This window comes from Ovis canadensis, chromosome 3 (genome assembly GCF_042477335.2).
Source record: "Ovis canadensis isolate MfBH-ARS-UI-01 breed Bighorn chromosome 3, ARS-UI_OviCan_v2, whole genome shotgun sequence".
Taxonomy (NCBI): domain Eukaryota; kingdom Metazoa; phylum Chordata; class Mammalia; order Artiodactyla; family Bovidae; genus Ovis; species Ovis canadensis.
This window is the reverse complement of record NC_091247.1, coordinates 70,053,932-70,079,796: the sequence shown is the minus strand read 5'-3', so window position 1 is coordinate 70,079,796 and position 25,865 is coordinate 70,053,932. Positions and strand designations below refer to the sequence as shown.

At 40.4% G+C, this 25,865-nt stretch overlaps 1 protein-coding gene across 9 annotated transcripts in view; it reads left to right on the top strand.

Annotated features, from left to right (window-relative positions):
* The first annotated feature begins 6,868 nt into the window (after nucleotides 1–6,868).
* Nucleotides 6,869–25,865, top strand: part of ACYP2 (acylphosphatase 2) — a 183,289-nt gene continuing 164,292 nt past the window's right edge. For 5 of the 9 annotated variants that reach the window (XM_069583354.1, XM_069583355.1, XM_069583353.1 and 2 more), the window contains exons 1-3: nucleotides 7,089–7,372; nucleotides 22,774–22,790; nucleotides 24,519–24,628. In XM_069583354.1, the coding sequence (XP_069439455.1) occupies nucleotides 7,231–7,372; nucleotides 22,774–22,790; nucleotides 24,519–24,628 (269 nt within the window). In that variant the 5' untranslated portion in view covers nucleotides 7,089–7,230. Of the gene's footprint in view, nucleotides 7,373–22,773; nucleotides 22,791–24,518; nucleotides 24,629–24,808; nucleotides 25,015–25,865 lie in introns of all 9 variants that reach the window. The other 4 variants (XR_011255679.1, XM_069583357.1, XM_069583360.1 and 1 more) reach the window with 4 other exon arrangements.

Here is a 25,865-nt window from a genome sequence, read left to right as displayed (position 1 = left end):
ATGATGCTGTGAAAGTGCTACACTGAATATGCTAGCAAATTTGGAAAACTCAGCAGTGGCCACAGGACTGGAAAAGGTCAGTTTTCATTCCAATTCTAAAAAGGTAATGAAAAAGAATGCTCAAACTACCACACAATTGCACTCATCTCACACGGTAGCAAAGTAATGCTCAAAATTCTCCAAGCCAGGCTTCAACATTACATGAACCGTGAACTTCCAGATGTTCAAGCTGGATTTAGAAAAGGCAGAGGAACCAGAGATCAAATTGCCAACCTGCACTGGATCATCAAAAAAGCAAGAGTTCCAGAAAAACATCTACTGCTTTTTGACTATGCTAAAGCCTTTGACTGTGGGATCACAACAAACTGTGGAAAAATCTTCAAGAGATGGGAATACCAGACTACCTCACCTGCCTCCTGAGAAATCTGTATGCAGGTCAAGAAGAAACAGTTAGAACTGGACACGGAACAGACTGGTTCCAAACTGGGAAATGAGAACGTCAAAGCTGTATATTGTCACCCTGCTTATTTAGCTTATATGCAGAATACATCATGAGAAATGCTGAACTGGATGAAGCACAAGCTGGAATCAAGATTGCTGAGAGAAATATCAATAACCTCAGCTATGAAGATGACACCACTCTTATGACAGAAAGCGAAGAACTAAATAGCCTCTTGATGAAAGTAAAAGAGGAGAGTGAAAAAGTTAGCATAAAGCTCAACATTCAGAAAACTAAGATCATGATATCCAGTGCCATCAGTTCAGTTCAGTTGCTCAGTTGTATCCGACTCTTTGAGACCCCATAAATTGCAGCACACCAGGCCTCCCTGTCCAACTCCAACTCCCGGAGTTCACTCAAACTCACGTCTATAGTGTTGGTGATATCATCCAGCCATCTCATCCACTGTCGTCCCCTTCTCATCCTGCCCCCAATCCCTCCCAGCATCAGAGTCTTTTCCAATGAGTCAGCTCTTTGCATGAGGTGACAAAGTAGTGGAGTTTCAGCTTTAGCATCATTCCCTCCAAAGAACACCTAGGACTAATCTTTAGGATGGACTGGTTGGATCCCTTGCAGTCCAAGGGACTCTCAAGAGTCTTCTCCAACACCACAGTTCAAAAGCATCAATTCTTCGGCACTCAGCTTTCTTCACAGTCCAACTCTCACATCCATACATGACCAATGGAAAAACCATAGCCTTGACTAGACAGACCTTTGTTGGCAAAGTAATGTCTCCGCTTTTGAATATACTATCTAGGTTGGTCATAACTTTCCTTCCAAGGAGTCAGTGTCTTTCAATTTCATGGCTGCAGTCACCATCTGCAGTGATTTTGGAGCCCCCCAAAATAAAGTCTGACACTGTTTCCACTGTTTCCCCATCTATTTCCCATGAAGTGATGGGACCGGATACCATGATCTTCATTTCCTGAATGTTGAGCTTTAAGCCAACTTTTTCACTCTCCTTTCACTTTCATCAAGAGGCTTTTTAGTTCCTCTTCACTTTCTGCCATAAGGGTGGTGTCATCTGCATATCTGAGGTGATTGATATTTCTTCCGGCAATCTTGATTCCAGCTTCTGCTTCTTCCAGTCCCGCGTTTCTCATGATGTACTCTGCATATAATTTAAATAAGCAGGGTGACAATATACAGCCTTGACATACTCCTTTTCCTATTTGGAACCAGTCTGTTGTTCCATGTCCAGTTCTAACTGTTGCTTCCTGACCTGCATATAGGTTTCTCAAGGGGCAGGTCAGGTGGTCTGGTATTCCCATCTCTTTCAGAATTTTCCACAGTTTATTGTGATCCACACAGTCAAGGTCTTTGGAATAGTCAATAAAGCAGAAATAGATGTTTTTCTGGAACTCTCTTGCTTTTTTGATGATCCACTGGATGCTGGCAATTTTATCTCTGGTTCCTCTGCCTTTTCTAAATCCAGCTTGAATATCTGGAAATCACAGTTCACGTATTGCTGAAGCCTGGCTTGGAGAATTTTGAGCATTACTTTGCTAGCGTGTGAGAGGAGTGCAATTGTGCGGTAATTTGAGCATTCTTTGGCCTTGCCTTTCTTTGGGATTGGAATGAAAATTGACCTTTTCCAGTCCTATGGCCACTGCTGAGTTTTCCAAATTTGCTGGCATATTGAGTGCAGGACTTTCACAGCATCATCTTTCAGGATTTGAAATAGCTCCACTGGAATTCCATCACCTCCACTAGCTTTGTTCATAGTGATGCTTTCTAAGGCCCACTTGACTTCACATTCCAGGATGTCTGGCTCTAGATGAGTGATGATACCATCATGAATATCTTGGTCATGAAGATCTTTTTTGTACAGTTCTTCTGTGTATTCTTGCCACTTCTTCTTAATATCGTCTGCTTCTGTTAGGTCCATACCATTTCTGTCCTTTATCAAGCCCATCTTTGCATGAAATGTTCCCTTGGTATCTCTAATTTTCTTGAAGTGATCTCTAGTCTTTCCCATTCTGTTCTTTTCCTCTATTTCTTTGCATTGATTGCTGAGGAAGGCTTTCTTATCTCTTCTTGCTATTCTTTGGAACTCTGCATTCAGATGCTTATATCTTTCCTTTTCTCCTTTGCTTTTTGCCTCTCTTCTTTTCACAGCTATTTGTAAGGCCTCCTCAGACAGCCATTTTGCTTTTTTGTATTTCTTTTCCATGGGGATGGTCTTGATCCCTGTCTCCTGTACAATGTCACAAACCTCTGTCCATAGTTCATCACTTCATGGCAAATAAATGGGTAAACAATGGAAACAGTGAGAGACTTTATTTTGGGGGGCTTCAAAATCACTGCAGATGGTGACTGCAGCCATGAAATTAAAGGACACTTGCTCCTTGGAAGAAAAGTTATGAACCTAGACAGCATATTAAAAAGCAGAGACATTACTTTGTCAAGAAAGGTTTGTCTATCAAAGCTTTGGTTTTTCCAGTAGTCATGTATGGATGTGAGAGCTGGACTATAAAGCTGAGCACTGAAGAATTGATGCCTTTGAACTGTGGTGTTGAAGAAGACTCTTGAGAGTCCCTTGGACTGCAAGAAGATCCAACTAGTCCATCTTAAAGGAAAGCAGTCTTGAATATTCATTGGAAAGACTGATGCTGAAGCTTAAACTCCAATACTTTGGCCATCTGATGCGAAGAAATCATTTGAAAAGACCCGATGCTGCGAATGATTGAAGGCAGGAGGAGAAGAGGATGACATAGGATGAGATGGTTGGATGGTATCACTGACTCAATGGATATGAGTCTGAGTAAACTCTGGGAGTTGTGATGGACAGGGAAGCCAGGCGTGCTACAGTCCATGGCGTCACCAGAGTCGGACACGACTGAGAGACTGAAGTGAACTGAACTGATTCAGTTGTGGCAGTTAATGATTTGCATCCTGTTAAGTCCTGCTCTTTCAATGCGCAGTTCAGTTCAGTTACTCAGTCATGTCTAACTCTGTGTCCCCAAGGACTGCAGCACACCAGGCCTCCCTGTCCATTACCAACTCCCAGAGTTTACTCAAATTCATGTCCATTGAGTCAATGATGCCATCCAGCCATCTCATCCTCTGTCATCCCCTTCTCCTCTCACCTTCAATCTTTCCCAGCTCAGAGTGTTTTCAAATGAGTCAGTTCTTCACATCAGGTGGCCAAAGTATTGGAGTTTCAGCTTCAGCATCAGTCTTTCCACTGAATATTCAGGACTGATCTCCTTTAGGATGGACTGGTTGGATCTCCTTGCAGTCCAAGGGACTCTCAAGAGTCTTCTCCAACACCACAGTTCAAAAGCATCAATTCTTCTTCAGCTTTCTTTATAGTCCAACTCTCACATCCATACATGACTACTGGAAAATTACAAAAACACTTCAGGCTCCTCTGTCCTCCATTCTCTCCAGGAGTTTGCTCAAATTCATGTCCATTGAGTCAATTCGTTTTATTTGGAATGCATTGTAGAGATGTTGAACATACGTCACTGAAAAGAATGACATGAGAACTATGTTGATTCTAGGGTCTGCATGGATAAAGTAATTTTCATCGTCCCTGACATCAGTTATATCTCAATACCAAATTTCTGAGAAATCACTCTAGGAATCTCTCTCCATTCACTGTTCTGACAAATTATAGTCATTTACAGGTGATACCTCCTCAGTTCAGATGTCATTTGGACCCAGATACTGTATTGTCTGTTACTGTTTCACAGGTTCTGGGACCTGGTTTTTTTTACATGCTCATCACACAGGCAGGATTTTCCTTTTCTATGTATTACCTTAAATGTGATCCTACATCACACACAAATTAAAGGGTTCAAGAAGGGAATGCTATGACTAAGTTCTCAATTGAACTGGGAGTAACACAAAGCCTAGTTATTCCAAAGCTATTTCTCAGGTTAGAAAATTAAAACTTTTTACCTAATCATGTATGTGAAGAGCTTGCTTACATTTGTTTCTATCAGAAGCCAAATAATAATATACTTACACAGTGTTGGCAATGATACGTTTCAGTTAGTACAGCCCTTTGAAAAATGATTTGGTAATGTGCATCAGGGAGAATACATGCTTGTACCTTCTGAATTGGTAAATTTTACCCTAAGTAATTTTTAAATATGGGGGAAAAAGCTGTGTGAAGGAATATTTCCTTCACAGTATTTTTTTGGTAGTGAAAAATTAGAGGCAGAGTATGTAACAACAGGCACTTAGTAGATGGTTATGCCTACTTAATAGAATATCATGAAATTACTAAAATATTCATTGGAAAAACTATAATGTGGAAAAGGAAGAATAAAAGTTGAATTTATACTATGATTTTAACTACTTAAAACACAAATATAAGAGAATATACAAAAATGATAAAAGTTGTGTTAGGGTTATGGATTTTCTCCTATTTTAAAAATTTTCTCTGCTGCTGCTGCTAAATCGCTTCAGTTGTGTCCAACTCTGTGCGACCCCATAGACAGCAGCCCACCAGGCTCCCCCATCCCTGGGATTCTCCAGGCAAGAACTGGAGTGGGTTGCCATTTCGTTCTCCAGTGCATGAAAATGAAAAGTGAAAGTGAAGCTGCTCAGTCATGTCCCTCCATGGGATTTTCCAGGCAAGAGTACTGGAGTGGGGTGCCATTGCCTTCTCCGAAAACTTTCTCTAATTATGCACAAATGTTTTATTGTTTAAAGTTAGCTTAAGCATTAGCAACATTTACTTAAAATTTTTATTCTTAGAATCACACATCATTGGCAATCCTTTCAGCATTGGCAATGCTGAAATGGTACATAATTTCTGTTTACTAACGTTCCGCTGTTGGCAGAAACAGTCAATTTTTTAGCTAAGCAAATGTCAGTTGTTGCCATTGCACTTCTAAAATTACAATACAGCTACAAAATAATTGGCAGGGAAGGGTACTTTGGGGTAAACATGGAGAAAAGTAAAAGATTAAGAAAAGGAAAATGTCCACCTTTCCAGTCAGTGACAAGATCAGTGATAGGAATAGGACCCAGTTTGAGATCTTACTTCTTAGAATGCAAAGTACTAGTGGTCAAGATAGCAAATAATTAGGATGAAATCTGCTAAGTACTTGCATAGGTTACTGAACAGGCTAGGGGAAGATTTGGGAACTAGAGTAGGTATTCCAGATAAAATAGATCCAAGAGCAAAGGTTTTGTTTTTTTTTTTCAAAAGTCAGGGTGTGTTCAGAGAGCAGAATAATCCCAGTGTCTTTAAAATAGGCTACCTATAACCTGCAGGATTAAAGAATCAGCCTGCAAGGCAGTAGAGGCAGGTTCCATCCCTGAGTCGGGAAGATTGCCCTGGAGAAGGAAATGGCAACCAACTCTAGTATTCTTGCCTGGGACATCCCATTAACTGAGGAGACTGGCGGGCTACAGTCCATGTGGTTGCAAGAGTCCAGCATGACTTAGCGACTAAACAACAACAAAACCTACAGGATAGATAGAAGCAGGTAATAAGAGATTAGTGGATGCTGAAGTTGGTCAGTCGCTAAGTCCTCTCTGACTTTTTTGTGAACCCATGAACTGTAGAACACCAGGCTCCTCTGTCCTTCACTCTCTCCTGGGTTTGCTCAAATTCATGTCCACTGAATGGGATGGTTTTATTTGAAATGCACTGTAAAGACGTTGAAGGTATGTCACTGAAAAGAATGACATGAGACCTACACTGATTCTAGGATCTGCATGGGATGAACTGAAAGGGAGATGAGAGAAGAATAAGTTATGAGGACTCTGCAATGAACCATGATCTTCATTACGTAAAATTACCTGGATTAGCACCTCCAGAATATATTTAACTTTAAAATGGGTTAACCACATTCTAACCAAGTTTTAGATCATTTTTGGTACTAAGAGAAATAGCACATAATGTTGAACCAGATTGCAGAAGATTGTTTTAACTCTGTGGCCGGATTCAAAGTACTGAAACCAATAAATATGTTGAAAAGGGAAATTCTCAAAAGTAAAAGGATTTGTAATTCTAGAAGGCAGCAGATTATCAATAGCTGCATCCACATTCTTTGGCGTGGTGGGTTGCTTTAAGACGTAACAGTCTCACCAGGAAGTAAAATTTTCTAAAGTATATACTGCTTTAACCTTCCAGGCAATTGGGGGTGTTACTGAACAAAGACCTTTAAAAAATCTATATCCGTTAATAGCAGACAAGATTTTTTGTTTGTTTAACACGTTTAGATTTTTAAAGTTTCTCGTCCTAGAATATATCAGAATCCATTTAGAATATGGATTCAGGCCCAAAGCCTTTCTGACTTAGTAGAGAAGCAGATGCTGTTGCCACCGTTAAGAACGGCTCAAAATCACTTCCTAGATATGGCAGTTACCTAAACGTTTAATAAAAATTTACTAACCAAGTACTCTGAAATACTGGGTTAGCAGATCTTTCATTTCAGAAGCAATCATTTTAGGGTACCAAACTACCGACATCTGGGCCGAGCCTCCGGCTTTTGTTTACAGACACAGAGGAAGGAGCGCCGCGGTCCATTAAGCCGCAGGGCCGCGGAGCGTGCATCCCTCCTGGGAAGCGAGTCGGATTCCGCCAGGAGGGAGGGGCGGGGAAAGGAGCCCTCCGGTCGCCGTGGGCCCCGCCGCCTCTGCCTTCCAGGTATCCCGGGCTGCCCTCGCTCCCAGTCCCCGCCGTCTCATTTGCCACCTCCCAACGCGTGACCCCGGCGCGTCGCGTCCCGGGCCGGTGTCAGACGCGGGGTGCGCCAAGCGGTCCCATGTGCCCCCTCCCTCTCGCGGCCGCCGCAGTCACCGCGCCCCGAACCCCGCTCCGGCTCCTCGGCAGAGGGCTCGCCGCCGCCATGTCTACCGCCAGGCCACTCAAATCCGTGGACTACGAAGTGTTCGGGAGAGTGCAGGGTAGGGGACCGCCTACAGCGGGAGATCAAAGAGGTGTTGGGGAGGAAGAACAGAAAGCTGCGACTAGCACAGCCCATCTCTAGGAGCCCCTGCCCCGTTGTGGCGGGGACTTCCGCCCGGCCATGACACAGCAACAGCGGCGGGAAGGAGACCAAGGGCGCATGCGCAGGAGAGCTGGGGTGGGCGGGGGAGGAGAGCGGAGACTCCTTAGGGAGAAAGGCAGGGAGAAGGAGGAACAGCCGGGCGCTGGGAGTGGGCCGTCTAACGGAGTGCGAGGGGTCCGCGTCAAGAAGGCAAACTGAAGTGGGGGAGGAAAAGAGGAGGGTCCTTGATCTGGTGACCCCCGTTACTTGCCACTGAAACTACTGTGGTTGAATTGTTTCAGAATAGACTCCTAGATGGTGTTGGAGGCTTCATTTTGTAGGATGGTAATACTTTTGCCAGTGTAACTCCTAAAGGAATTATTATGTTGTTATCTTCTTTTTGTTCCATCATAAGTTTAAATCCTTGCGAAGGATGTAATGTCTGGCTTACTGGAACTACCATTATTTCTAAATTAAATGTTAAAAATCACTGAAATTTATCCAGTGGAATATAAATATGGTGGCGATTTAATATTTGCCATCTTTCGTTCAAAACAGAAAGTGTTTGGTTCAGTCACTGAGCTCTGTTGGACTCGTTGGGACTCTGTGGCCTGCAGCTTGCCAGACTTCCCTGTCTATCACCAACTCCTGGAGCATGCTCAAACTCACGGCCATAGAGCCAGTGATGCCATCTCATCCTCTGTCATCCCCTTCTCCTCCTGCCTTCAATCCTTCCTAGCAGTAGGGTCTTTTCCAATGAGTCAGTTCTTTGCATCAGATGGGCAAAGTATTGGAGTTTCAGCTTCAGCATCAGTCCTTCCTAAGAATATTCAGGACTGATTTCCTTTAGGATGGACTGGTTGAATCTCCTTGCAAGGGACTCTCAAGAGTCTTCTCCACCACCACAATTCAAAAGCATCAATCTTTGGTGCTCAGCTTTCTTTATAGTCCAACTCTCACATCCATACATGACTACTGGAAAAACCATAGCTTTGGCTAGACTAGCTTTATTGACAAAGTAATGTCTCTGCTTTTTAATGTGGCTCAGATGGTAAAGCGTCTGTCTACAATGCGGGAGACCCAGATTCGAGCCCTGGGTTGGGAAGATCCCCTGGAGAAGGAAATATCAATCCACTCCAGGACTATTGCCTGGAAAATCCCATGGACAGAGGAGCCTGGTAGGCTACAGTCCATGGGGTCACAAAGAGTCAGACACGACTGAGTGACTTCACTTCACTAGGTTGGTCATAGCTTTTCTTCCAAAGAGCAAGTGTCTTAATTTCATGGCTGCAGTCACCATCTGCAGTGATTCTGGAGCCTCAAAAAATAAAGTCCCTCACTGTTTCCATACATTTGCAATGAAGTAATGGGACTGGATGTCATGATCTTCGTTTTCTGAATGTTGAGTTTTAAGCCAACTTTTTCACTCTTATCTTTCACTTTCATTAAGAGGCTCTTTAGTTCTTCTTCGCTTTCTGCCATAAGGGTGGTGTCGTCTGCATATCTGAGGTTATTGATATTACTCCCGGCAGTCTTGATTTCAGCTTGTACTTCATCCAGCCCAGCATTTTGCATGATACACTCTGCATGTAAGTTAAATAAGCAAGGTGACAATATAGAGCCTTGACGTACTTCTTTCTCAATTTGGAACCAGTCTGTTGTTCCCAGTTCTAACTGTTGCTTTTTGACCTGCATACAGATTTCTCAGGAGATAAGTAAGGTGGTCTGGTAGTCCCATCTCTTTTAAGAATTTTCCACATTTTGTTGTGATCCACACAGTCAAAGCCTTCGGCATAGTCAATAAAGCGGAAGTAGGTGTTTTTCTGGAACTCTCCTGCTCTTTTGATGATCCAGTGGATGTTGGCAGTTTGATCTCTGGTTCCTCTGCCTTTTCTAAATCCAACTTGAACATCTGGAAGTTTACGGTTCACATACTGTTGAAGCCTGGCTTGAAGAATTTTGAGCATTACTTTGCTAGCATGAGTGCAATTGTGCAGTAGTTTGAACATTCTTTGGCATTGTCTTTCCTTGTGATTGGAATGAAAACTGACATCTTCCAGTCCTGTGGCCACTGCTGAGTTTTCCAAATTTGCTGGTATATTGAGTGCAGCACTTTCACAGCATCATCTTTCAGGATTTGAAATAGCTCAACTGGAATTCCATCACCTCCACTAACTTTGTTCATAGTGATGCTTCCTTGTTAAGGCCCACTTGACTTCACATTCCAGGATGTCTGGCTCTAGGTGAGTGATCACACCATTGTGGTTAACTGGGTCATGAAAATCTTTTTTGTATAGTTCTTCTGTGTATTCTTGCCACCTCTTCTTAATATCTTCTGCTTCTGTTAGGTTCATGCCATTTCTGTCCTTTTTCAAGCCCATCTTTGCATGAAATGTTCCCTTGGTAGCTCTAATTTTCTTGAAGAGATCTCTAGTCTTTGCCCATTCAGTTGTTTCCTCTATTTCTTAGCATTGATCACTGGGGAAGACTTTCTTATCTCTCCTTACTGTTCTTTGGAACTCAGCATGCAGATGGGTATAGCTTTCCTTTTCTTCTTTGCCTTTAGCTTCTCTTCTTTCCTCAGCTATTTGTAGGGCCTCCTCAGACAACCAGTTTTGCCTTTTGCATTTCTTTTTCTTGGGGATGGTCTTGATCCCTGCTCCTATACAATGTCAGGGACCTCTGTCCATAGTTCTTCAGGCACTCTATCAGATCTAATCCCTTGAATCTATTTGTCACTTCCACTGTATAATCATAAGGGATTTGATTTAGGTCATATCTGAATGGTCTAGTGGTTTTCCCTACTCTCTTCAATTTAAGTCTGAATTTGGGAATAAGGAGTGATCTGAGCCACAGTCAGCTCCTGTTTTTGTTTTTGCTGTCTGTATAGAGCTTCTTCATCTTTGGCTTCAAAGAATATAATCAGTCTGATTTCGGTTATGATCATCTGGTGATGTCCATGTGTAGAGTAGTCTCTTGTGTTGTTAGAAGAGGGTGTTTGCTATGACCAGTGCATTCTCTTGGCAAAACTCTATTAGCCTTTGCCCTGCTTCATTTTATACTCCAAGGCCAAATTTGCCTGTTATTCCAGGAATTTCTTGACTTCCTACTTTTGTATTCCAGTCCCCTATAATGAAAAGGACATCTTTTGGGGGTGTTAGTTCTACAAGATCTTGTAAGTCTTCATAGAACCGTTCAACTTCAGCTTCTTCAGCATTACTGGTTGGGCCATAGACTTGGATTACTGTGATATTAAATGGTTTGACTTGGAAAAGAACAGAGATCATTTTGTTGTTTTTGAGATTGCACCCAAGTTTGCATCATACTTTTTTTTCTGTTTGAATTTGATTTCCATTCAATTTCCCCCATAGAATTTTACCTGAGTGTTATGCTTGAGTGGTTCTGATTGGTGACCCACTGAACTTTTCTGCAGTATGTCTGTACATATATATGTGTGTATAATATATTTTCTTAATTTCCTTTGACCATAAAGCTCTATTCTTTTTTTTTTTTAAATTCTGGCTTAAGTTACTATTGTGACTCTTATTAGAATACATTTGATGAAAATAATATAAGTACATTAAAAAGTATGATAAACATTATTTAGAAGGTAAATTTATTTGGAAATTCATGTCTTCAGGGGAAAGCTGGGGGTGTTTTATGAAACCTTGATTAGAAGGTTAAATTATCTTTATATTTTGGTACTTAGAGGTTTTTGCACCTTGGGGCAATGTACCTGAATAAGCTAAAGAATGGGTGAAAGTATGTCTTTTGTAAAGAAATAGGCCCCTTTTTTAAAGGGTAACTGGAAAGGGACATAAGAAAAGAAAATACAGACAGACTACTGTTGTCTCCTCAAGATAGGTCAGTTTTAGGGGAAAAAATATATATTGGAGTTGAAGATAAAGAAACTGATTACTTAAAATTATTCACGCCTTGTACCCCTCATGCCTTACCATGTCTTTGGTATACCCAGGGACATGGTAATCTACATTGAAAATGGACACAGAGTCACTGAAGCACATAAAACATGACATAAAATATGAAAATGGTGACAAAGGTCACTTGACAAAGTATTTTGTTTACTAGACAGATACGGGAGTAGCTGAGTGTGTGTGTGCACACGCACGTGTGTGGCACTTACTGAGAGTGTTCCCTGTGCTGAGCATCCTGAGCCCCATGCTGAGCGTGTGGGCTCAGTCGTTTGTGTCTGACTCTCTGACCCTATGGACCATTGGCTGCCAGGCTCCTCTGTCCATTGGATTCTCCAGGCATGAGTACTGGAGTGGGTTGTCATGCCCTTCTCCAGAGGATCTTCCTGATCCAGGGATTGAACCTGAGTCTCTTACATCACCTACATTGGCAGGTGGGTTCTTTATCACTAGCGCCACCTGGGAAGCCCCATACATAAACAGTCAGGTTTAAAAATCAGATTTAGGGCAATAACCTCTATTGTTTACAGTGTATTAAATGGAAGAGAGTTGTTTTTCAGTCATTAAGTTGTGAGAGTACATGCATACTATTGGCTTATCAAGGCCTAGTATGTGGGACAAACCCATAGTCACATATTTGCACAAATATACACTGACATTTGCTGAGGATTTAGGATGTGCCAAGCTCTGTACTCATTTAATCCTCAACCCTATGACCTCAACCAGCTTCCTCATTTAACAAATGGAGAAATTAAGACATAGTGGAATAACTTTTCCAGGTGACAGTGAGTTAAGTGGCGGCACTGGGATTTGAACTGTGACCAGAGCCCGTGCTCTTAGTCACTATATCCTATTGCTCCTCCTCTCAATGCCCTTTCCATATTTATTTTGCCTTCCTCCTAACCTATGCACTGAGCATGTACATAGACCGATGTAGGACATTTGGACCTGGACATCTAGATCATTCCAGATGACCCTAAGGATGTTTTTATGGTCATTTTGCCTCCAAGGACATTTGACCTGGTCAGTGAGCAGTCAGCTTGTTCAAAACTGTGGTCTCTGACTCTCTCTGTTACTTGTTGGCAGTGTCACCAGCCTGTGTCTCTCTGTGTCTCATAGAACTGCTCACAATTTTCTAGTGGCTTACACTAGAAATAATTACAAACCATTAGCTTTTTGTCTGAGTCATAATAATGTAGAAACTATTGACAGTAAATAATAAAAACTTTAAGAAATTAATTTAATAATATAAAATGAAAAATAAAGAGATCTTTTAAAAGTATAGAATAATAAAAATCTTAGTGAATACTGGCTTGTTAGAAATAATGGTTATGAAAGTAAATTTACCATGGAGGAAGATATAAGGACATATAGACAAAATATAGACTGATAAATTGTCATGAAAATATTTAAATGAAACTATGCTTAAATTATATAAAAATTAATATGGAAAAAATGGAAAATGACTGTCCTGTCCTGATAGAAAATTGATCAATGAATTGATTTAGCTTGATGGAGCTTATGACAGAAAATACTTTCTAGCCAAAAACGTATGCTGTAATATTTAGAATGTTTGAATTTAAATCATCCTTGGTGACAAAATGGTAGTCAAAATGTTCCAGGAGTCAAATATACTCTTCCTTGTTCTCAAATACACATACCCTAATTTGCAAACAGATTGCATTTCAAGAAATAGTTTATAAGTTGGTTGTTTGAAACTCAGGGAAATTATTATGGAAATAATATTACAAATAGTGGGTTTACTTCTCAGACCCTTCTGCAAAGTCCACACATAGAGCTGTAGCCTTGTTGACAGAAATAATCAAAAAACAATCTATAATAGGAATAGGAAAGAGTTTTATTTCAGCCAGACTAAGGACTATAGCCTGGGAGACAGTCCCTCAGATAATTCTGAGAAACTGCTCTGGAGAAGCATGATTTTTATATCTTATATCTTATCAAAGCAAAGAGCATGTAACAAATTAGGGATTCATTCCTTCAAGATTTCAGAGAAATAGATTGGCATGTACACAGTGAGTCACTAACCTTAGCAGCTGGGAAGAAAGTCTTATCATAGAAGGAGCATCAGCATTGGTGTTCCAGAAAGGGAGGGATTTAATCTTTATTATTTTATTTTATTTACTATTTTTTTATTTTTTGACCACACTGTGTGGCATGCAGGATCTTAATTCCCCAACCATGGATGTAACCCATGCCCCTTGCAGTGGAAGTGCAGAGTCTTAACCACTCAATGGACAAGGAAGTCCCTTAATCTTTAACATGAATATACTTTACTTCTTGGTAATACACCCTTTTATTTAATAGTTAAAGCACATATACAGTGTATGTTTGATAACCCACAAATAGACTGTTTTAGTTAGCATAGAAGTCAAGGCAACTCTTGGATGAGCCAGCATGACTTCCCCATACTTCAGTATGTGGACATTCCTTCCATCAGGCTGCAGCTGCCCTCCATTGCTACACTTCCATCCCTTCCCTTTTTTTAAAAAAATTATTTTTTGTTGTTTTATAGAAGTTTTAGAATTATAGAAAAGTTAGAAAGATACAGAGAATTCTTGTATACTCCACATCCAGTTTCCCCTGTGGTAAACTTCTTCCATTGTATGGTACCTTTGTCAGAACTGGTGAGCCAACACTGAATATTATTGTTAACTAAAGTCTGTTTTCTAAGGTCCTCTTGGGTTCAGGATTCATCTAGGTTATTACATTGCATTTAGTCATTTTGTCCTCCTATGTTTCTTTCCGCTGTGTTAGTTTCTCAGACTTGCCTTGTTTTCCATGACCTTGGTGGTTTAGAGGAGTGGTTTGAGGCTAGGTACCTTGTAGAATGCTCCCAAACTGGGATTTGTCTAGTATTTTTGTTATAAGACCAAGGTTGTGGATTATCAGGAGGAAGACTGCAGAGGTAAAATGCTTTTCTCTTCACACTGTATCAAATGTACACACTATCAACATGACTTACCACTGTTGATGTTAAAACCTTGATCACCTGGCTGAGACTGTGTTTGTCCACTCTTAAGTTACTCTTTTTTTCCACCTCCCTTTCTGTCCTTTACTTTATCTCCACATTCTCAAGAAGCTCCATGTTTTTTCCCCATCAACTTCTGCTGCTTTGGGGGCTTTAGGATGAGGGACAGGGGAGTAGGGGACTGACCTGTGTTTTTAGAGGGTTCATATCTATGGCGTGGTTTGCTATGTTCCCATACATAATTAGCTATTGAGAATAATATAATCTGTACCTTTGAAAGAGGAACTGATTAAGCAGTGTATGTAGATGCTTTACCTATGCTCAGGTGAGTACTAACAACACTTGGAGAAGTGGATTGTGGCAATATGTTAGTTCACCTGTACATTAGAAATTCAGCAGTTCACTTTATGGTGTTGACTCAGATTAGAATGGGAGTACCTTACTGGACTACAACAATGTAGTGTATAGTGTATAGTGAAGTCACTCAGTCGTGTCCGACTCTTTACAACCCCGTGGACTGTAGCCCACCAGGCTCCTCTGTCTCTGGGATTCTCCAGGCAAGAATACTTGAGTGGGTTGCCATTTCCTTTTCCAATGCATGCAAACATGCTAAGTTGCTGCAGTCGTGTCCGACTCTGTGCGACCTCATCGGCAGCAGCCCACCAGGCTCCTCTGTCCACGGGATTCTCCAGGCAAGAATACTGGAGTGGGTTGCCGTTTCCTTCTCCGAGATAATGAGGATGGCATTTTAAAGGTCAAGCTAGCTTGTTTTTATATCCCCTACAGGCTGTGCTTCTGATATGGACTCCCATGTATCTCAAATTAAATTGAAGTGCTTGTGGATAGTTGGCCTAGAGAAGAAACAGTAGTATAATGGCTATTTAGGCTATTTGAAACATGCCATGGTGTGTAGCTCCAGGAGACAGATCCTAGATGGATGGTGAAAGGTGGAGGTGAGGCAGAATCTTATTCTATAGAAGGAAGACCTTTCTAACAGTTAAAGATGTTTAAAGTCATTAAGGGCTACTTTGTAAGGTAATGACTGGCTGGCTTCCTGCATTCAAAATTGACACACACAGTCAAATCCCAAGATGAAGGGGGCACAGTTTAATACGAAAATTTGATTTTTCATGAAATGGCACTGATGTTTAAAATCCATCATATGGCTTTTTAAAATACTAATGGTTTTTTGGTGGATTTAAAGTATGATTTGCTTTGCAAATACTCACCTCAGAGTTCCTGCCTGACACATCTTTTCACAAAGCAAGGTCTGGTTGCAGCTGATTGAGCCTGGACTCAGTGGCATATTGTATTTGAGGCACTCATAACCGAAGCAGCTGATTTCTGTCCCAGTTTCTAGAGCAGTGTGTCTGTAAAAATCCTGCGTGTGTCGCATCAGCTTCCCTTCTCTTTAGCCAGCAGGGTGGAAGCAGTGCAGAGAGGCCATGGAAGCTCATGGACGCATCATCTCCAATACAAGCCCAGTCCCGAGAGCGCTCAATTCCAGCCAGTACTGGTCAACTGTGGTCACATTCACTTTTTCTCTATGTGGACCTCCCTCTGTTACACAGTATGCTTCAAACTAGGGATCAGGATTTTCAGAAAGACTCTGGGAAAATTCCAGGTGTATTATAGAGCTTTGAACAGTTAGTTTCTGCATGGTCCACTGCTTCAGAAAGCTAATGGCCTGGAGGTCCCGACACATCTTGATATACATTCCTTCTAAGGCTTTAAAGTAAGGGTTGTGGTTGAGGGGCCCGGTAAATGACACCACTCTTCATTATGTGAATTATTGACAAGTCCACTCAAGTATTCTTGCCCAGAGAGTTCCATGGACAGAGGAGTCTCGCGGGCTACAGTCCATAGGGTTGCATAGAGTCAGACGCTACTGAAACGACTTAGCACGCGCACACACATACAAGACAATGGGTAAGGCAGAGTTTTGGGGAAGTGGTGTCAGTCTTCAGGCAAGTGAATGTTATAATGATCTATACTGCAGAATTGAACACAGCACCCCAGACACAGCAGGGCTTCCTCTATGGGCAGAGCAGAAAGGGTGATTCCTTTGAGTATCTAGCTCCCAGAAAGAAAAGGAGGAAGCACCTGGCCTACGTATGCTTCTCCTTCCAAACTTACCCACTGGACTGCATGTCCCCAACGAGGAGTCAGGAACGGGTAAAGAGTGGCCAGGAGTGACACATGAATGGATATTTCTCCTCATTAAAGGAACTATTACAAGGGCAAAGAAACTTTCTCCTCCAGAAATAAGCTGTAAAATCTGCAGCACGCGTGCATGCTCTGTAGGTCAGTCGTGTCTGACTCTCAGCAACCCCATGCTCTGTAGCCTGCCAGGCTCCTCTGTCCATAGAGTTTCCCAGGCAAGAATACTGGAGTGGGTTGCCATGCCCTCCGCCAAGGGATCCTCCCGACGCAGGGATTGAATCACATCTGTTGCATCTCCTGCTTTGGCAGGTGGATTCATTACCACTGAGCCATCTGGGAAGCACTTGCCGCTATCATTACTATGTAATTTATAACATTTCCATCACCCCCCACCAAAGAATTCCTGCCCCGCAGTTCCTTTCATTCCCTACTCCTCACCTGCCCCATCCCTCAGGGATGTCACGGCCGAGGTCTCTGCGATTTCCTTGGGCTTTCCCTCATGGTTTCAAGATGGCTGTTGTAGCTCCAGTCATTACGCTCACCATATAGTCAGGAGGAGAGGATGCAAAGATGGACCCCTGGCTGAGTCAGCCCTTGTCAATGAGCTTTCTTGAAAGCTTCAGCTGATGTCTCAGCTTACATCTCATGGGCCCCCCCTCTTAGAAGGAAGATTGGGAAATGCAGAAGAGCATGTTGCTGCCCCAAAGTAACATAAAAATTCTGTTAGAAACAAGGGGAAAGTGGATTTTGTGTAGGCAGCTAACAGTGTCTGCCACAGATATTCATATATTAATTGCATTTAACAGCATAGTAATTACATTTGATATTATTTTTCAAGTCTTGATGCAGAAAGGCATATTTCAGAAAGCCTTTGATCTCCATGGTCTCAATCTCAAAACATTTTATTTATAACCAAGACAACCTGTATTTCTGTTAAGTACGTATTGAATCTTTCATATATGATTTATCTCAGTCTTATGTTTTTTCAGTTGAATCACTGCTTAAAGCAATGGGTAACACTTTTTTTATCTACCCAATTTGTCAAGCAGTATGAACTTAGCCTACAATTAATTCTCTTAAATGTAAAGGACAGTCCTTTAGTTCTAGTGTATTAAGATTTTTTTAATAAATGTGTGTGTGCCCTTACCATTCATGGTTACAAATACAGTCACCTACATATCCTATTCTAGTCTCCTAGTCCCAAGGCCTCTTAAGTTCTATAAGACAACTAATTAAGACATTTCTTTTTTCAATTTTTATGGTCATTAAGCCGTTATTTATAAGCAACGTACTCATATTACTATTTCTTGATTTGTCAACTTAAGCATTAGTTAGTTACTTTTTGCTACCCTTTATAGTATATACTGTATAAATACGCAGACGCATACGCCACGCAGTCTATATTATCCTGTAGATAAAGTAGTAAAGTTATACTAGAATCAACACAGAATTCTTATAATTTTTTTCCAGCATTGAGTGCAGTGAATTTATCATCATCACTTTGAAATGAAATTTAAATTCTAATCAATATAGTTGCATGTATATTTGCAGTGTTAATAATAAGCTATTACAGGACAATGAAACATTTCACTTAAATATTTATCAGCTGGTTGTTCTATCATTCAACAACTATGTTGTTTTCATTTATTCAACAGCTTTGTGCAAAAGTCTGGTCTAGATGTTGGGGACACAGGGGTGAATGAGACAGAGAAAATTCAGCCCAAATATAACTGACAGTGTAGACAGGAAATTTAAAAAAGTAAACAAATCCATAATAATATCATATGGTAATTGGTGTTATGCATATCCCAGAAACATATAGGGGTGCACTGCTGTTTTAGAGAAATTGGTTAGGGAATATTTCTCTGTGGAGATGACATTGGTGCAGAGGCATGAACGATGAGAAGGAGCCGGTTATGAGGAGAGCAGAGGGAAGACCATTTCAGGCAGAGGGAACAGTAAATGCAAAGGCTCTGAGGCAGGAACACACTTGGCATTTTGAGGGGCACAAGGAAGAAAAATTGCTGTAGTGGAATGAGCAAAGGCGAGTCCTAAGAGATGAGACGGAGATTAGAAAGGGACCTGGAGGCTGTGGTAACCAGACTATCTTTGAGTGTACTGGGAAGCCACCAGAGAGTTTTAAGGTGTGGAAGCAGTGATTTCACTTAAGGAAAGAAAACCACTGTGGCTGCTTTATGGAGACTGGACTGTAGGAGGGCAGAGCTAGACGTAGAGACTAGTGAAGGGGCCATTACTGTGGGTCAGTTGAGAGATTAGGGTAACTAGGACGAGGCTGTAAAGACATTATTATCTGTTTTTCTAGAAATAGTCGAAACAGAAACTTTTTTTTTAGCAAGTCTTAAACGAAATTTGAGGCTAGAAATAATTGGTAAAATGAGTGCAATGACATGGTTTTGAATATTTGACCATGTATGGTATCCAAATAACCCATGTTCTTGATTTTGGGACTTGGCGCATGTTCTTCCATTTGTAATGTTATTCCAGTCTCATCATACTAAATTTTGCTCATCATCCAAGTCTCAACTCTAAACATATTTTCAATAAGCCTTCCCTAAAATCACCCAAGGATTGTCATTTGTTTGTCCTATGAACGCCCACTTGCATCCTGATTTATGCATTTTACAACTCATAATTGTTCTGTTTTATTAAAAATTTTCCCCCATTTTTATTGAAATATAGTTGATAGTACTATATACATTTTGGGGGGCTTCCCAGGTGGCTCAGTGGTAAAGAATCCACCTGCCAATGCAGGAGACAGAGGTTTGATCCCTGGGTCAGGAAGATCCCCTGGAGAAGGAAATGGCAACCCACTCCACTATTCTTACCTGGGAAATCCCATGGACAGAAGAGCTTGGCACGCTACAGTCCATGGAGCTGCAAAGAGTCAGACATGATTTAGAGACTAAACAGCAACAACTGTATAAGTTTAAGGTATGCATCATAATGATGTGACCTATGCATCAGGAAATTATTATCATAGTAAGTTTAGTAGTGAATATCCGTCATCTCATATAGGTGCAAAATTAAATGAAAAAGATTTTTTTCCTTGTGATGTGAACTCTTAAGAATTTACTCTCTTAATGACTTTCATATGTTAATTATATTTACCATGTTGTATATTATATCTCTAGTACTTAATGATTTTATAACTGAAATTTTGCATCTGTTGTGGTCTACATTTTAATTGCCATTTTGTCTGTCTTCCCCACTCGTAAGCTCCTAGATGCCAGGGACTATCTTATTTACTCATCTCATTCTCTGCATTTAGAATTAGACAATTAATGAATATTTGTTAAGTGGATAATTACAATGTCTAATAGTGTGCTTGTTATGAGTTGCTGAATTCTTACATTATTTGTGTGAAAAGACTATTTCATTAACAGGCTAGAGAGTAGGTAATTTCCTTCACCTTGCACTGTGTTGGATACTTCTTAGAAAAATTCCTCAAACCCTGTCACCTTAAGAAAATGGCCTTTTTGTCATCTGTTTACAGATAGCTGGTGGAAAGGCTGCTGGGGATTCATAAATGTTGAAAGGATGCCGCTCTTCACCAGGAGTCGGGGTGGGGTGGGATGGGGCTTGGGAATGGGCAGCTTGCTGTTACTCCCTTTCTGGCAGCTCCTGTGTTTCTGGCAGGAAGAAGTTAAGGGTGGAGTGAGCAACCTGAGTGATAGATTATGCCTGCTCTGCTCCAACACCAAGTCCAGTTAGAGTACAGCACTGGGATTTCTTGCCTTTTCTTTGTCTGTAGTTTCTTTCATGTAGTGTTGCTGAATTGTGAAGTAGCTGAAGCAATATTGATATGCAGGTATATGATTTATTACCAACATGAATTTAAAAACATTATTGGGGAACTCATCAGATCTGCAGTACTCTGCAAGGTTAAAGTTTTCCCCTTTGTGATACAATTCCTTACCTGCAATATAAATCCTTTTCAAGCCTTTCCCAGACCTTCCTTTAAGGTGGAGCTATGAAAGTGAAAGAGGAGAGTGAAAAAGTTGGCTGAAAGCTCAGCATTCAGAAAACGAAGATCATGGCATCCGGTCCCATCACTTCATGGGAAATAGATGGGGAAACAGTGGAAACAGTGTCAGACTTTATTTTTTTGGGCTCCAAAATCACTGCAGATGGTGACTGCAGCCATGAAATTAAAAGATGCTTACTCCTTGGAAGAAAAGTTATGACCAACCTAGATAGCATATTCAAAAGCAGAGACATTACTTTGCCGACTAAGGTCCGTCTAGTCAAGGCTATGGTTTTTCCATTGGTCATGTATGGATGTGAGAGTTGGACTGTGAAGAAGGCTGAGCGCCGAAGAATTGATGCTTTTGAACTGTGGTGTTGGAGAAGACCCTTGAGAGTCCCTTGGACTGCAAGGAGATCCAACCAGTCCATTCTGAAGGAGATCAGCCTTCGCTTTCTTTGGAAGGAATGATGCTAAAGCTGAAACTCCAGTACTTTGGCCACCTCATGCGAAGAGTTGACTCATTGGAAAAGACTTTGATGTTGGGAGGGATTGGGAGCAGGAGGAGAAGGGGACGACAGAGGATGAGATGGCTGGATGGCATCACTGACTCAATGGACGTGAGTCTGAGTGAACTCCGGGAGTTGGTGATGGACAGGGAGGCCTGGCGTGCTGTGATTCATGGGGTCGCAAAGAGTCAGACACGACTGAGTGACTGAACTGAACTGAATCTCTAAACTGTAGTGGGCAGAGGAATTACCTGGAGAGCATGTTAAAACTGGATTCCTGGATGCAACATGTTTCTGTTTCTTTAGTTCTGGGGAGGAGTCTGAGAAAGTGATTTTTCTAAAAACCCTCAGGTTCCTATTGCCTCTGGTTCCTGGACCACTGTTTGAGTAGGAAAGAGCTGGACTGTGTTTCCAGTTTCTGTCTACTTTACTTGCATGTGCTTTCTTTTCTTAGTGCTAACATTATTTGGGACTGTTCACTGTTGAGAAACTCAGAAGGGATATGCACAATATGCCTGGACCCAAACCTTCAACTCTGCTCAGTCAGCATCTTCCGGGGTCCCCTCTCTCTTAGGATACAATGACTGCATGCTTCTCCACAGTTCTGCCTTTTTTGTTTCCCTCTTTTACATGGTCTGGTTGACGAGAAGTTTCTCTTGAGTTTTTTACCCATTCCCTTTAAATGTATCTACTAACTTGTGTCTTTCCCTCCATCTATAAAATAGATTGCCTTTCTGATTCTCCTTCAAATCAGTATTCCTCACTCATTATTCTTCCACATTTTATAGGTTTCTTTTAAAATCTTTTGTATAGCCCCATAAACATTTCATTTGTGATACTACCCAGTCTTTATTGCTCCACTGCTCTTTTTTTTCATATTCATCTGGTACCACAGTACACTCCCCTCAGGAAACAAATAATATTCCTTGTTATAAATCTGCTTACAAAACTATATAAAATTATCTAAGCCACTGATCTCATCTTCTGTATCATTTTAACCAGGCTCAATTGCTATTTGGAAAAGCAATTGACCTCTCTGAAATGGATTTGATCTATCCCCTGTGATTTGCCAATAATTTTCCTAATTTTTAATAATTGAGTTATAATTTACATTCAGTAAGATTTACCCTTTTTAGTATACAGTTGAATGAATTATCATAGATTTGTAAGTCATGTAAGCATCATCAGCACAGCTGAGACATAAAACAGTCCAATCACCCCCAAAAGTTCCCTCATGCTCCTTTCTGACACCCCTCTTCTCCTCACTCCCGGCCCTTGGCGATCACAGATCAGTGTCCTGTCTCTGTACTTTTGTCTTTTCCAGAATTTGGAATTAAAATAGAAATGTTTTATTACATTTAAACTTGAATTTAGTCCTTGCATTTAAAGAAATCATTCTAAAAGCTGAGGGCAGGTAAATTTTATGCCAGCATACTCAACTCTTCTTGTAGTAATTATTTTGTTTTATTTAGCATTTTAATAGAATGATATGCAGTTTGGCATTTCATTGTACTTCAGTTTCAGAACATTGTTCTTTTTCTCCAAAATAGTCTTCCTTTTCTCTTTTTGTTTTAAAAGGAAAGAAGTTTTTAAAAAAGCACTTTCTGAAGGCATTCAGATATTAAAGGTTTTGTTTATTTCATTTACTTACTGTTTAATAAACTAGAAAGCTAAGTCAGGCAATATATGTTTTTTAAAGGAAGACAAACTAACATTTCTTTTCATCTTTCTTTCATACAGGTGTTTGCTTCAGGATGGTAAGTCAGTACAATCTGTTTATTATCTTCTGCCATCTCTCCCTTCCCTCCACTGTTATTTCTAGTTACAGAGACAGAGCAGCTATCTATATACTTAGTTCTAATCTTGTCCTTGACAGCAAATGAAGAAATATTTGTATTTCTTTCAAATTACTGGCTGAGATTTTTATGAAGACTGTCTTTTAAAAGCAGTCTTTTAAAAAATAGACTACAGACTAGCAGTCCATTATAGCCTTCCTAGTTTTTCATTAATATTTCTGTGAATTTCAACAGTACCTCTCTGGGGGTGATCAAGTTAAACATTTTGGTTATATTTGCTTAATGCTGAAGTGACTGAGCAAACACACACACACGTTTAATACAAAATGTGGGATCTTCCAGTTGTCCTGGATGGAAGAATCTCTCCAAACAAGGATACACATGTTGAAATGCACAATGAAAAATGCCCATGTTGAATAAGGAAGTGACTCCAAGGTGAAAGACAGTGGTAGTCGCGCAGTTGTATCCGACTCTTTGTGACCCCACACTTTGAGCCCACCAGGCTCCTTTGTCTGTGGAATTCTCCAGGCAAGAATACTGGAGTGGGTAGCCATTCCCTTCTTCAGGGGTTCTTCCTGACCTAGACATAGAACCTGAGCCTCCCGCTGGAGACTCTTTACTGTCTGAGCCACCAGGGAAGCCCCTAGGTTTTTAAAGTTAAAACCCCTTGTTGCCTTTTAAGTATTTATTTTAAAATATCTACTTGTTTTCAAATACTTTAAGAATATCTATTTTTAAAATCTGGTGCTCCTTTCCTAAAAGTTAAAGGTGGCATGTATTCTTGCTTACTGCTTAAGCTGGGAGTCACTAGCTGGGTCCCAATTCCTAACCTCTGAGAGTTTGAACAGGTTGCCATAAGTTGAGTCTCCGTATTTTGAGATAGACCCTCCCCTAGAATTCAGATTGTTTCCTTTTTCATTATTCTCTGGGAAGACTTATTTTCAGAACCAGCCCTTAAGCAGTCCTAGCTGTAATCATCTTGGTTTTATTGCTTCACTTAGTTGGGCATACAGAGTGCACAGCTCTTGGTCACCCTGGCCTCCAAATAGGAGAAAACCATGTTTCTAGAATTTTGTTGTGATGTGGTTAAAGTAATTCAAAATCAAAATGTTTCTGGGTTTTCACGTGCCGGTAGCATAACTAAATTTGGAATTGGGAAAAAGAATTTTTAAAAAGAATGATTGGAGAAATAAATTTACTCATAGACAATTATAATATTTGTGCAAGTACAGAGTCAAGAGAAAACATTGGAATCTTCTCTTTCAGTACTTTGTATTGATCGTAACTAGATATTTTTCCTCAGTGATTGAGTATCTTGGAGTGATCATTGTTTGGAACCCAGATTGACAGTGTGTAGCTTAGCATTAGGAGATTGTGAGGGCAATGCAACTGAGTTTTATGGATTCCAAAAGAATCATGGATATTGTTTTCTGAAATAATTCCCACCATCAGTTTATTTTCTCACAACGTGCTTGTCTTTACTGAATGTGGAATTTAGCATAACAAAACAAAAACCATTTAAATGAAGGTTCTTGTAAATGTAGGTATTACCAGAGGTTAGCTACACAGTTTTTGGCTTAGACTATATTTCAGAAAAAAAAATCAGCTTTTTTTGTGACTGTACTTCTTTGAAAGTTAGGATCAAGTGTGACGCTGGACTTTGTCTCTCTTGTTTTCTCCTGAAACCAGTACACTGAAGATGAGGCTAGGAAAATTGGAGTGGTTGGCTGGGTGAAGAATACCAGCAAAGGCACTGTGACAGGCCAAGTGCAAGGCCCTGAAGAGAAAGTCAATTCCATGTAAGTAATAAGACTAGTAACACACTCATGTGATTTATGAACTTATTTCAGCATTTGGTTGGACAATGAGAATAGAATTGATGGACCAGTTTTCGTTTGTAGACTATCACTAAAGTAACATGTTTTGATGCAGACCAGCAAAGAAATTCTTAAAGTTGAGAGTGGAATTTCTACTTTCAGGAATGAATTGCCCACTTGGGCAGACCCTCAGAAAGGGCTTTAGCGCCGTTCTCCAGTCTGTATGAACTGTGTTCTGTCTGTCTCCCGCCTTCTAAGGGAGACATTCAGGGCCAAGTATTGCTCATCTTGAGTGGCTGTGACAGGAGCAGGAGCACAGTGCTTCAGAATGGTTCTCGAAGTTCTTAAAGAACCTGCAAGGCAAAAAGGTTGGCATTTCCTTTGTATTGTTTAATTATCTTATTTGTCTAATTGTAATTTTATTTGTACTGTCGATTAACGTTATGTTTGATGAGCTGTATAGTTACTATAGTAAGAGTCCTTGCAGTGCCAAGGACATCAGATTCAGTCATAGAGGAAAAGTGTCTTGTGCACACAATGTCATTTTCAGAGACCTTATCTTTTCAGTTTCCATTTCCACTGCTCTTTGTAGTGTAGCTCCTATTTATTGAGCATTTGCAACATATTAGGTTAATATGCTAAATACTTTACATGGATTATCTCATTTAATCTACACAATAGATCTTATAAGATAGGTACTCATTAATACCCAATTTATTTTATTTTGCTGTTTGCAATTTATTTTTGTTTTCTTTACGTAATATTTTCAGATTTCAAAAGCAATACTTTTTTGCTTGTTATAGTAAATGAAGTAATAAAATATCAGAGGTATAAAAGCAAAGCTAGTAATCGCCCCCTCCCTTCTACTTCCCTCCTTTTTATGTAACCTGGGCCAGTGACTTTGTGAATCCTTTCTGAAGCTTTCTTTTTCACTTAAAATATTTAATTGTACATTTATAATTAGGGTTTTGCTTGTTTTTACTGAAATAGGAAGCTTTATGCATATTTTTCTGTTACTACTTTTTTTAAACTTTATGGACATTCAACAATCAGGAAATATATAACTACCAACTCCTTATTTTTTCCAGTTTCTTTATATATAAGTACATATTTGCATTTGTGCTTAAACTATACCTCAACTTGAAGGGTGGGGTCCAAAGTTCAATTTGATAACATGTGGGGTAATATTTAATGGAAAAAATTATATTTTTCAGTAGTC